Genomic DNA, 13,191 nt, shown 5'->3' with positions numbered 1-13,191 from the left:
GCTTGCAGCCTGAGCCTGCTCGCCTATAGATAGCACCTACCCAGACTATTCCTTTTTCCCATGCTGTACATACTAACACGCTTGAAGGGCAACACAAGCAAACACCACTCCACCAGAGTGGCAACACCTCACCAGAAGCCAGCTTTCCTGTGACTGTGTCTGTCATAGCTACATTTCCCTCATCGCCCCAGTCATGGTTTTTGGACCTAGTTTTGTAGGTCACCGCAGGGAAGGAAGAAAAGTAAAAGAAAGGGAGGGGGGCATGTAATTGCTTCTGTAGTTTACCCAGGCATGGCGCTGCAGCTGAGTAATAGCCAATTAGCTTCTTCACAAACTAATTCTTCAAAGGCCACAAGCAGTGTCTTCACAGTGAGGCGAGGGCTGGCCCAAGTCTTTCCTCTTTGAATAAATGTCACATACACACAACTTCCTCATTCTCATACCTCGGAAGTTTTTTTAATAAATGGAAGTCAAATCAGAGAATAACGGGACAGCACGGAGCAGAGCAACACTGATTTTTTTATTGAATAAAGAAGGGAAAACATGAACATCATAGAGCAAGGCAGCTTTTCTGGAGAAGCTGCTACACTTTGTGCTAAATAACCTCATGAACCAAGAGTACACAGAATACACAGAACGGTAAGTTACCTCAACAGCAAAGGAGAAGGAAGAGAATACAGATTTTTAAGATAAAATTTGGCCAAGTGACAAATTTAGTTGTTCAAAATTTCTAGCCCTTATCCACCTAAATTCAGTATGGTTCTACATATATGCATTCGGTATAGACATACTGAATCCCCATTTTTCATTGAAGCTGCTTTTTAGAAGATTTATTTTTTAATTTCACGTTTATTTGACCTGATACTCAATTTTTAAAAATTTGTGTTTGATATAAGTTTGTGCGTGTATATTTATACACACTTAAAAAAAACCCCTAATTGAGTCTTATAAGCAGAGGGGTCATGCTTCCCTCTCCCAAAATTAGTGTTGTGAATTTCTGTTATTTCTCCTGTGTGTCTAAGAAACTTGGTGTGTTCTCAATGCACCCACGCAGTCAAGTGGGTTGACAGATGTGTCAAAAATACTTTATGAAAAGAGGGAGTAGCTCATGCGAGCTGGCAACCTTTTGCGTATTGTTTCTTGCTGGAGCAGGCTGCCTCCCTTTGACATCTTACAGTTAAAGATGAAAGGAAAGGTCTTTACTCTGAAGCCTAGTGAGCACAGATGTACACTGACTATAATCCACCTTTAACTTAGCTTATTATAATGTAAGATGACGAATACCTTACGCCCAGCACACAGCATGAAGAAAATACTGAAGAAACATTTTATAGACAATACTTTTTTTTTTCATGTTAAGCATCAGCTTCTATGGGAGATATTTCCAGGATGGTTTCTTACCACTTTATAAACATTCTAGGCCATACAAACATCACAAGTAACATCAATATCAATTTTTCAAATATCTGTATCAATTACTGGAGGCTAATTCTAACAGATACACTACTTAAGGGGGGGGGGGAAGAAGATAATCGTGACACACTGCAAAGAGAGGAATATAGCATTTTAACTGTAAGGATGATCAGGGTGCAGAAAGAGGAGACTCTCTAGAAGGGGAGGGTGTGGTTTCCTCAGGTGGAAAAACTGTGAGCGTACAAGCTCGAATGCCCCCAAGGGACTCCGGAAGGTCGAAAACCTTATGCCATTCATCTTTCTCTGGATCATATTTCTGCACTATCTCAACCATACAGCGATTATTCCACGAATATCCACCAACCACATAGATCTTATTCTGAAAGACAGCGACCCCAACATCACTCTGCCCTCTTAACATGGCAGCGATTGGGGTCCACTGGTCAAGGATAGGAGAGTAGTATTCACAGCTCAGGACATCGTCATAATCACTGGTTCCCCGGAAATGGTTACCCCCAATGACATAGAGCCTATCTCCCACTGTACACATGCAGTGGAGGCCTCGGACAGTGGTCATTGGTGCCTTCTGGGTCCACTTGTCAGTATCAGGGTCAAAGCACATGAGCTCCTTTTGGAAAGTGTCATGGGTAATGCCTCCTAGAGAATGAAAATAATAGGTATGAGGAAAGAGGTCATTAAAATGTAAAAGTAAGGCTCTCCCATAGATAACTAACTTTTAGCTACCTTTTATGACAGATTGCAGCTTACAAATAGTAAATTCATAAATATCGTCACTCTATATTCTTTTAACGAAAAATAAAGAAAATATCATTCTCAAATTTTAAGACAAATGAAAAAGGTCTTATATTATTACAATAACTTTCTCAAATGGAGATTGATCATACTTAAGAAGCTTCAATGAATGGAAATATATTTTGGCAACTATTAGAGTTGAGTCAGTAGTAAATCTGAACTAAAAAGAATCAGTCTGTTGTGATATTTTAGTGGGTAGACTAAGCACGAGGCTAGAGCCCTTCAAAATCTGGGTACTCATTAATTCCTTTTCCAAATCAGAATACCCATTCTAGTTAACACATTAGGATTAGGAATATGAAGCAAAATGTTTACTAAAAAGTGTTGAAAGTCTCATGGCAGTAACACACCAACCAGGAAGACTACACAAAATTGTTGGTTTTGTAGAGTTTGGGATGAGCAGGAAGAAGGTGACATCTGCTATCTGCTTTGCAAAGCAAAAAAATTAGAATTCTGAACATTATGAGAAAAATATATATATATATATATCAGTTGGTTGTTGGTATATTGGGTCTTTATAACCTACAAACTGATTAAGACTAAGCTACATAATCCAACCTATGGAATGAAGGTATCAGTCTCTACCTTCGGCAGACAAGGAGCAGAGCTATGCTAATCTTTTAGCTGTACCATTTGAAGAGTTATCAAGCGGCAAGGCAACAATCAATGAAGCATCACTTTCTATGATTTAAAGCCTACTAGAGAACAAATCATTGTTTTTGTGGGGTTTTTTTTTTGTTAGTTTTCTTTTGGGTTATAAAATTGGCTTGGTTGGTTCCTAGTCTTATATCAATGTGGAAGATGATTTTTTTTTTGAAACATACACCAGTTATAGAAAAGTGCTCCTGAAACCATTCAAATGTCAGTTTTGCCCCTGAGAACTGGGAGCTCTTGTTATGGTAGTAGAGATTTCAAACACACGAAACAGGTAGGTCATGCAATATGATCTCCTTTATGACTCTGTCGATATAAGATGCTCGCTCCATGGTCACTCGTGAATTGAACCCTGGAAACCTGCTGATCAAATGCTACAGGCCTTTCACTAACCCCTTTTGATTACAGACATCACAAGGCAACGCTCTGTGACTTATTTTACAATTTAACAATTTTGTTCTTCTAAGAACATAACTGCTTCCCTGGGGGAGCAAGGTGTTAGAGGCAGACTGAACTAGGGAAGAAAGAAAGAAAAAAAAAGGAAGGGAGGGAGAGAAGGAAGAAAGAAAGGAAGAAAGGAAGGAAGGGAGAGAGAGAGAAAGAAAAGGGGAAGATAAATAAAATTGTCTAAAAACTTAAATGTCAGTATCAAAAGTGATCATTAGGTTAAGACATACTTCTGAATTCTATAAAAGGCCAATTCAAGCACAAACTATTTGAGAATGAAAGTTATCAATTGAATTCTGAACAAACCAGTCATTTTAGCATTTTTATAGAACTATATCTCTGCATATAATGGCACCACAGTAGAACTCCATTATAATACTAAGGGAATATTGTGTGTTTATGTGATATATATGTACATGTATATATATATATATATACACATATATGTTTGTATGTGTGTGATGGATTACACTAAAACAGAGTATTATGCATGTTTTATGCACAACAGAGCTTATATATTACATAATGAAATATTTCCTAACATGACTTAGGCAAATAATAAGGAAAACAAATTACTACATATTAACAGAGAATGATTGATGTTTACTAGAATACAAAGTATTGAGGCTTTAAAAAAATGAACTGGCAAGTCTAAATGCTTTCCAGTTTCTTATAAATTAAAAAAAAAATTATACGTGTATAATTGGTTTGCTGCTAGCTTATAAGTGTTTAGAATGCTCAAAGCATTTACATGCAAATGTACACACAAAATTACTCCTAAAATATTAATTATCTTTTGCCTACTATTTTCTAAGAATTGTTATTGTTACTGGCACTATATGGAGAGATCATATAGTTAAAAGTATAGATAGTATTATGTTGTGTAATTGTCTACCTGAAATAAACATGACTCCTCCATACACGGTTCCAGCATGGCCATAGTGAGGTTCGTTCATTTTGGCAACATAGGTCCATTCATTTGTTCTTGGATTGTAACATTCTACTGTAGCTGTTAAGAAAAAGAGGTACAATGGTTTTTATCTCAGGTTTTTTCCTTTTTAGTAGGGTAATAATATGCTAATCTCTGAAAATGCATAAATCAATGAGAGACCTCAGAGGGGCTCTTATATTATGTTAATGTGAAACATGCTATATTAGGCTATACGATATAATATTTAACACATCATAGAACTGTAAAAATCACTAAGGATTCTTTTCTGCCATTTGTATCTTTTTAATTTGACATTTCTTAAATTTCTTTGCTCTAAAAATACAGAAAAGGAAAAAATCACAAAGAAGGAATAACCAATCAACTCTGAGTACCTATTTTGACATAGTATACAAGAAGAAACATCAAAATATGAAAAAAAACTCACAGTGACTGTCACCTGGGCAAGCAAACACACTGAGTGTACACGATTCTCTCCCAGCTTTCTGACCCTCTCACACATACACAAGGGAACTTAATGGATTGTGCACCATGTAACATTAGAAAAGTAACAAATAGACAGATTTCTATGAGAAAGCCATCTAATCTTACAGACAAGCAGGGGATTTAAAAAAGACTTCCAGGTATCACCTTCTCCTGACTAGCTATATGCTTCTCTTAATGCAACACTTTTTCCTTGAACTTTGAAGCTTCTCCATCATAACCACCCTCTCCAATATCTAATTCCACCTGTCTTGATGCAGTTTCTGTTAGTTTCTCTTATTCTTTTTATGGTGGCGTTAGAAATTAAATAGCTAATCTCTGTGGTTGTTAATATTCTCTTACATGATGAGATAATGCTGTTCCTCTGTCCGTAAGTTAATTGCATTTTTCTAATAGGGGTTGTAAGAATCCATCCATAGATTCTCATTCAGGAGCCTCTCACTGCATGATGGGAATGCATCTTCAGTAACTGGGTAACTGCTCATCAACCCGAAACTTCCTTTTTTTTTTTCAGCTAAGCCATCAATTTCCTTTATATATTTAAATTCCCTTAGCTTTACTGTCAACCTTTAAAGTTCTTCCGTGTGCAACTGTTTTTATTAGGAAAATCAATCCGTGTTCATTATGAAAATAAAATGCAGCTGATTCAAAGTCTGATGTACATTGTCCTCGTTTCTGTCTTCCACTTTTGTGCAATAAGTAAATACAGATACTGCCCATAAGACTGACAAGCGGAGGACGGCAGAGTTAGTAAAAGGCAAGGGACTTGAACCATAAAGTAATGGTTACAACCATAAGCACCCGGGGAAATGCAAGGTAGTTGTCAGCAAAATTCAATCCCTGCCCATCTCTGTATGGCCTATAATTCAGCAATATAAATGACTTTAAAATGTTTTAAAGGTTGGGAGCTGGGTGGTGGTGGCGCATGCCTTTAATCCCAGCACTCGGGAGGCAGAGGCAGGTGAATCTCTGTGAGTTCAAGGCCAGCCTGGTCTACAGACCTACTTCCAGGACAGCCAAGGCTATAATGAGAAACCCTCTCTTAAAAAACATAGATATCTAGATATAGACAAACAGACAGACATCTAGACAGATAGATATTTTAAATGATTGGAAAAATGAACCAAAGGATTATTTTGTAACATGAAAATGATATGAAATTACAATTTTGGTGGTCATAAATAAAGTTTTATTGGAACTGAGGCTCAAATATTTGGTTATAAATTGTCTACAGTTGCTTTGCTCTACAAGAGTGGAGCTCATTAGTTGTGACAGAGAATTGATATCCCACAAAGCTATGAATAGTGTCTCCGGGACTTGACAAGAAGTGTCCTGACCCCTAAACTAGAAACTCTACTTCAGTGGTCTGAGGTTCTGGTGTATAACTATAATTAGGATGCTTATTTCCTTTCTCTCAGAGACCCTCATTTAAATGCCCTTATAGAAATGGATGAGAAGTATAATAAAATGTTTGAAGAAATGAGTAAATACGTAAATGATACCCCGGGAAACCAAGAAAAAAACGACCAAACAGGTAATGGAAACAGTTCAAGAACTGAAAACTGAAATGGAAGCAAGGAAGAATCTGAACCATTATAGTCTTCTTCAAAATGGAAAACCTCAATGGAAGGCCAATATCTTATAGGACATTACATGTTTAAAAGGTTGGAAAAGAAGAACCAAAGGACTGTTCTGAAAGATGCCAGAAATAAAAGAATACCTTTTCACTTAAGTGGCAGCTCCTATACACTGTTCCTACTTTCCTATTACAACCAATATCAGGGAAAGCAGAATGTCCAAAAAATTATAATCCAGCAATACACCAGACATGCATGTATACCATCTTTGCTTTGTGTACTACAGGCTTAGATAATTTTCTCCTTAGCCACCCCCCACACACTTCATGAGAGAAATTTAAAAGGCCCAGTATATTAAAATGATCTATCATGACTTACAAAGTTTGCCACTGTTTTCATTTTATAATTTATGCATGGACAATGGATATTGTGTCTATGAAGAATACAAAATGCACTGGCACTAATGAACCCATTAAATCGTTAAGAGACTTTCCCCACCAATCCCTGAGTCTTGCCATCCTCTTCCCATCACCTTTTCTATTTACATAGGCATGTGAGTGTGGAAATTTAATGAGTTAAAGAGGAGATGCTCATTTACAGGAAGAGATGCTGACAAGTCTGTATAAGGGGAATTCCAACAAACAAACAAAGAACAACAATAAAACCCATCCAGTCTCTGTCTGAAATACTCAGAAGTTTATATAAGACTTTCTTTAGACCTCTTTGGTGCAAAAACAATGCTAGCAGCAAAACTAGACAGGGCAACCAATACAAGTTGTATTTGGATTCATATAAAGGGATAATTGTTAATGGATAGAATTCAGGAGAACTCACTATGTTCACAGGGAAGAGGAAAACCAAGGACAAACAGATCTAGTTTGGCTACCTCAACAGAACGACAGAGGACAACAGGAGGCAGTCTACTCTCCCTCTCACTTCAAGACTGTAGGCGGAGCTCCAAAGGAGTGCTGGTTAGGGGCAGAAAATGAGGGAAATCTTGAGTTTAGCTTTGGAAAATCTTTCTGGCCTGAGGGAAATCTTGAGTTTAGCTTTGGAAAATCTTTCTGGCCTGAAGTCTTTTCCGGAACCAAGACTCTCAATTTAAATGCGCTTAGTGTGTCAATCATATAATTTTAAAAACTCCAATATACTGTACCTTAAAATATTTAATAAAAAAAGTATTTGACAGTGATACTGATTGGGAAATAATCATTTCCTACAAAAGTTTAGGAATAATTTTATAAGTTATAAATGATGGGAGATTTCTCTATCTCCACCCCCCACGCCCTGGTTTCCATGTCTGTCCTGTCTGTCCTTTCTCTGCATCCTAGAATTCTCTCTGTAGATCAGGCTAGCCTCGAACTCATAAATATCTACCTGTCTTTGCCTGGGATTGAAGCCATGCACTACTATGCCCAGCTAAGGGAGAGATCTTAAATTACAACTAGAGCAGCCTTGTAACAAGGCAGGTTAATACCTGTATTGTAACCAGAAAAACAGTTGTAAAAAATGCAATTTGTGAAATAAGACTAAAATTAATCTATAGCATCTCAGGTAGATAACACAATATAATATGTTTTAAAGTAGTTATCTATCCTTACGTTAAGCTTTATGAAACCTTTTTAAAGTCAGGGTCTCAGCCAGGTGTGGTGGTACACCCAGCACTTTGAAGGCAGAGGCAGGCAAATCTCTGTGAGTTCAAGGCCACCCTGCTCTACAGAAGGGAGGTCCACGACAGGCTCCAGAGCTACACAAAGAAACCCTGTTTCGAAAACAAAGAAAGAGAGAGGGTCTCACTATGTGATCTAGTTTGGTCTTGACCTCTGGATCATCCTTCCTCAGCATCTCAAGCCCAAAGACTTCAAGTACGTGCCATTGGGCCTCGTCATAGTCTAACAGTACCAACAGGCCTATTTCAAAATCATTTTTTAAAGTAAATATAATTACATCTTTTTTCTCCCATTTCTTCCTTCCAATCTATCCCATGCACCCCATCTTGCTTTCAAATTCATGGCCTTTAGCTCTTTAACTGTTCATGTATGTGTGTGTCTATATACATATTTATAAATACATAAATTCAATCTTCTCTAATTAGAGGTACAGAGCATGTTCAAGGTAGTCTATTCATATGCCATTTGCCCAATGCATTCACTTATTTCTTGTTACTATCCAGGCACAACATAAGAGAAACAGAACGCAGGATGCATGACAAAAAGGAAGCTTCTAGTGTCTTAGTTTTACATAATGATACTCCTTGGCTTACAGAGTATAATTCCCAGAAGAAGAATACTTCTAATTAATATTAGGGACAATGCAATGAAAATTAAGTGGCTGCATATTCACAGGAATGATCACAATATCAAGAAAGTACTAAGAAAGGGACCCATCTCATGTGCAAATAGACTTTTCAAAATGACCACTAATTGCCACGGTTAGCTATCTAGAGTTCTGTCAACTCTTGAAGACTATCTCTATCATAGCTACTTTTCCAATAAATCACAAAATCAGCACTTGTACTGTCCAGACATTTTCAGATCGCATAAACTTACAACACTACAATGAAGATAAGGTGTGTGGTTAAACTACGGAGACCTGACGTGACAGTTCTATACCGAGGGAGGGCATGAGGGCCTCATGCTTTTAGAAGGCTCCAAATTAAATAAATTGGGAAACCAGCACAGTTAATAATCGTGCTATCTAGGCCCTCCCAAATCTATAGAGCTTGGTCCTAGGAAAACTATCATAACTCCAAAGGAGAGAAATCAGAGCAAAAAGCTCAGTAACATTAAGGCCATGTCACTAATACGAAAGTGCTCAATACATAGAACAGTATAGAAGTAAGAGTAGTTCTCTCCAATAAATATCTTACTCTATAGACTACGAAAGTCTCTTTTATTTCTTACAATACTAGGAAAAAAGATTCTGGTAAGTATTTAAAGCCATGACAGACAATATGGAGCTTGGGATACCTCAAGGACTCTATGGAGAATCAAAGGACTCTACCTCACAGTAGTACAGTGCTTGGCTACCATATACAATACTCTTGAGTTTTAGATCCCACATTGGGCAGCAGGAACAACAACTAACAAAACCCACCAAACAATTTTAAACCAACAAAAACTCTTTGTAGACACTTTTAAAAATATATATTGTTAGACAATAAAAGAGATTAAACAATAACCATGCTGACAGATAGAAAATGTGGTATCCCTGGCATTCACCATAGGAAAAATTGTATTATTCACATTTAATACAAAGTAAGAAAAATATACCTTATGGGGTTAATTTATTTAGCCAAAATATTTCCGTTAAAATAGACTCATAACCAATGTGAAGTTAGGAAGACAGAAGTGTACAATGGAAACTAGTGGTCACAGACCTTAATTATCAAAGTTAATCAATTTCGCCTAATACTAAATGAACTGTTCACATTTACTCTGAGAAGAATATCATCTTACGATGTGACCTCTACTAGGTATCAATTCCGGAACAAGAGCCTCAGTAAATGAACTTGACCTAGTAAGTGCAATAGCTTGTGGGCTTTTTTTTTTATAAATGCCATTTATTAAATTTTCTTTTCCAGTTATTTTTAGGAATTACAATTGATTTTTGTTTGTTCGTTGGGTTTTGCTATGCAGCTCAGGCTGACCTGAAACGTGTGTAGTTCAGATCGGCCTCAAACTCATGATCCTCCTGCCTTAGTCTCTGGGATTATAGACACTTTTACCAGGCCCAGTTTTGCGATTGATCTTTGTCCATTTACTTTATCTTGTTACTTCTTCTTTTGTTAGTTCTAGTACGATTTCCATGGATTCCTTTGGATTTTCTGTGTATTAGGTCATATTATTCACAAATAAAGACAGCTCTCGTTTCACTCACAATCTTTATCTTCTTGTATTGGCCAGCACCTCCAGAATGATGGTGAATAGATTTGTAAAGAATTGGCTTATGGGCTTTTAAAGGTGGAGAATGAAGAATTAGGCCAAACTTCTGCCTAGGGGCTATTAGAATATAAATTGAGTATACATTCCAATTGACTTTTCAATATGAAAACTCTGTGTTTGTGTGTGTCTGTATGTGTGTTATAGTTGTTGCAATACAGCAAACTACGTATTAGATATAATTTTGACCTTGGCCAACAGTACGTGCTGAAATAAGATATATAGATGATATCTGATATTTTCTTAGAAAAAATAGTTTACAAATGCAACCCTGGGTATATTTTTGTCTTTAAATTTCTATAACTGTTTATTTTGTGACCTAAAACAAATTTCTCGGTTAAAAAAAAATGTATTCTATGTATAAGTAGAAAAAGAAAAGATCTCCTGAGTAAATTGGGAGCATGGGAACCTTGGGGGAGGGTTGAAGGGGAGAGGGGTAAGGCAGGGAGGGGAGCAGAGAAAAATGTAGAGCTCAATAAAAATCAATAAAAAAAAAGAAATTTAAAAACAGTAAGTAGGCAGACTTACGCAATTCTCCAGCAGCGTTTCGCCCTCCAACTGCGTACAGAAATCCTTTGAGAGCACTTAGGTGGAAGAAGGTGCGCTTCTCATTTAAAGATGCAACTTGTATCCATTTGTTGTAGCGAGGATCAAATCTAAACACTGTATCGACAGCCGTTTTTCCTTTTGTGTCGTAATTGCTCTGCCCGCCAACGACATAGAGAAAATTGCCAATGACAGCAATGCCATGCTGGTATCTTGGGGCATCCATGGGGGCTAGAGATTTCCATTCCTGGGTCTTTTCATCATACATGCGCAATTCCTTACTGACAACCAGCTGCTGTCTCAGGACTCCGCCGAGTGTAACCAAATGAGTGGTGTCAGACCGAATGGCAGTCCTGTCTGACTGCATAACCGGCTGCATAAATGGCATCATTTGGTAATTGCTGGCTTCCAGAAGCAAGTTGACACAAGTATTGTCAGTTCTCATGAAATCTACCGTTTGCACGTAATTAATGAGCTCCTGTGGTGTCATCAGCGGAAATCGTATGCTCTTCATCAACTTGGGGGCACAGTCCATTCTGGGCTCTTCCAGGCGAAGCCAGCGACAGGTAGCTTTGAAGAGCTCTAGTTCAGAGCAATGCTTAAGGCTGTTGCTGGAAAGCACAAAGGAAAGACGCTCAAAGGGGAGTTTTAGGAACTCCCCGGTGCTCAGCAATGCAGAAAAATTCTTCAAGACGAAGCTGTTGACATATTTATCCACTTCTGTCAGATGGTAGGTGTTGGCAATGCGTCCAACTTCAACACAGTTATCCAAGTTGACCTAGGAATCCAATAGGAAAATTAAAAACATGGCTGCTTTCTAGACAGTTACACTTTGATCACAGAAACTGTTTCAGAGGAAGAGTGTTTTGTCAAGTCCATAGAGAAGCAAATAAAGATTCTCACTGAAGTGAATAAAGACGTGAAGAAGGTCCAAACAACCTTCACCTGATTCAGCAAAAAGTTTACTAAGCGAAACTGATTAGTTAACCTAAGAAACATTTCACATTGACTGTGTCCAAAATAATTAAGTTTTTCTTCCTCAAAAAAGTTTCCTTCTCCCAAATGCTGATGAAATTACTGCTAGGTAGAAATTTTAGGAAAACCGTGTTATTCAATTATGTGTTATTTGTTCTATTTTGTTTAGTCACTTAATTAAATTAAAATTAGTTGTGTACCCAATTTAGTACATGTATACAATTCACACTGATAAATCTTACTCCACTTTTTTCTCATCTTTTGTTTCACCCGTGTCCACCTGTTTTCTTTCCAGGAATCTTTTTGTGGTTCATGGGGTTTAACAGAAGCTTGGGTTTTACCAGGGTCTTCTATGTGAGCATGGCCTTCCAGCCTGGAAGGCTTGGCAGTGGGCAGAGAGCTGATGGCAATGTTTGCCCTAAGAAAACTGGTTGGTATAAAACTCATCATCATGTTTAACTGCTTATTTTATTTGGTAGTTATATATTTAAAATACACCAACACAAAACAATGCAAATAAATCCTGGTGCTCTAGAAATGCACAGTTTAAGAATGTACCAATATCTTTGATTTCTAATATACAATATATTTTAATACTACTGTAGAAGTGGAAGGTTGATGTGTCATGAAAACCTTAAGTAGCATTGAGTAGAGTAGTAGTCCATATTTGACTATCCAAATGGTAGTAGGTGGAAGACATTATTGTTTAAAGTGATGAATCTCCTTCCTAAGGCAAGTAAGAAATTAAGGTAATTCGTGCTATTGTAAATATTTACCAGTAGGGATAAGCAAAAATTAAAAGTAATGAAAGAACAAAATTCTCAAAAATGAACATTTCTATCATTATTGATATGACCACTAGTAAAAACAACAAAAAAATGGGTATTTAAGATGTTAAAACAAGACCACCAGAAATTAGTTACCCAATTAAATCTAAAATCAGAGCATGAGGCAAGCATGGTGGTATGTGCCTATGATTCTAGCATTTGGGAAGGAAAAGTGGCTCACAAGCTCATGGCGAACTTGAGCTACAAAATGAGATTCTCTATCTCCCCATAAACAAAATCAAAAAATTTAAATAGAAGGTAAAATAGTCCAACAATAGAGACGGAAAAAAACAAGCTACATAAGTGTTTAGTAGAGTCTAGGATGCTGGTGTCCAACTATAATCCTATTACATGGGTCTCTGTGGACTAGCAGGAGGATTGCCATGGGGTACAGAATAAGACCTTATCAGAAGAAGAAGACGGAGAGGAAGAGGAAGAGGAAGAGGAAGAGGAGGAGGAGGAGGAGGAAGAGGAAGAGGAAGAGGAAGAGGAAGAAGAAGAAGAAGAAGAAGAAGAAGAAGAAGAAGAAGAAGAAGAAGAAGAAGAAGAAGAAGAAGAAGAAACAA

At 37.3% G+C, this 13,191-nt stretch overlaps 1 protein-coding gene across 7 annotated transcripts in view; it reads right to left on the bottom strand.

Annotated features, from left to right (window-relative positions):
• Positions 1-500: 500 nt before the first annotated feature.
• Positions 501-13,191, bottom strand: part of Klhl13 (kelch like family member 13) — a 178,077-nt gene continuing 165,386 nt past the window's right edge. For all 7 annotated transcript variants that reach the window (XM_057760279.1, XM_057760286.1, XM_057760280.1 and 4 more), the window contains 3 exons: positions 10,806-11,601; positions 4,223-4,336; positions 501-2,070 (listed from right to left, as the gene is read on the bottom strand). In XM_057760279.1, coding sequence (XP_057616262.1) covers positions 1,583-2,070; positions 4,223-4,336; positions 10,806-11,601 — 1,398 coding nt within the window. In that variant the 3' untranslated portion in view covers positions 501-1,582. The remainder of the gene's footprint in view (positions 2,071-4,222; positions 4,337-10,805; positions 11,602-13,191) is intronic.

Source organism: Chionomys nivalis, chromosome X, assembly GCF_950005125.1.
Source record: "Chionomys nivalis chromosome X, mChiNiv1.1, whole genome shotgun sequence".
In the NCBI taxonomy this organism is placed as follows: Eukaryota; Metazoa; Chordata; class Mammalia; order Rodentia; family Cricetidae; genus Chionomys; species Chionomys nivalis.
This window is presented reverse-complemented; position numbering and strand designations above follow the sequence as displayed.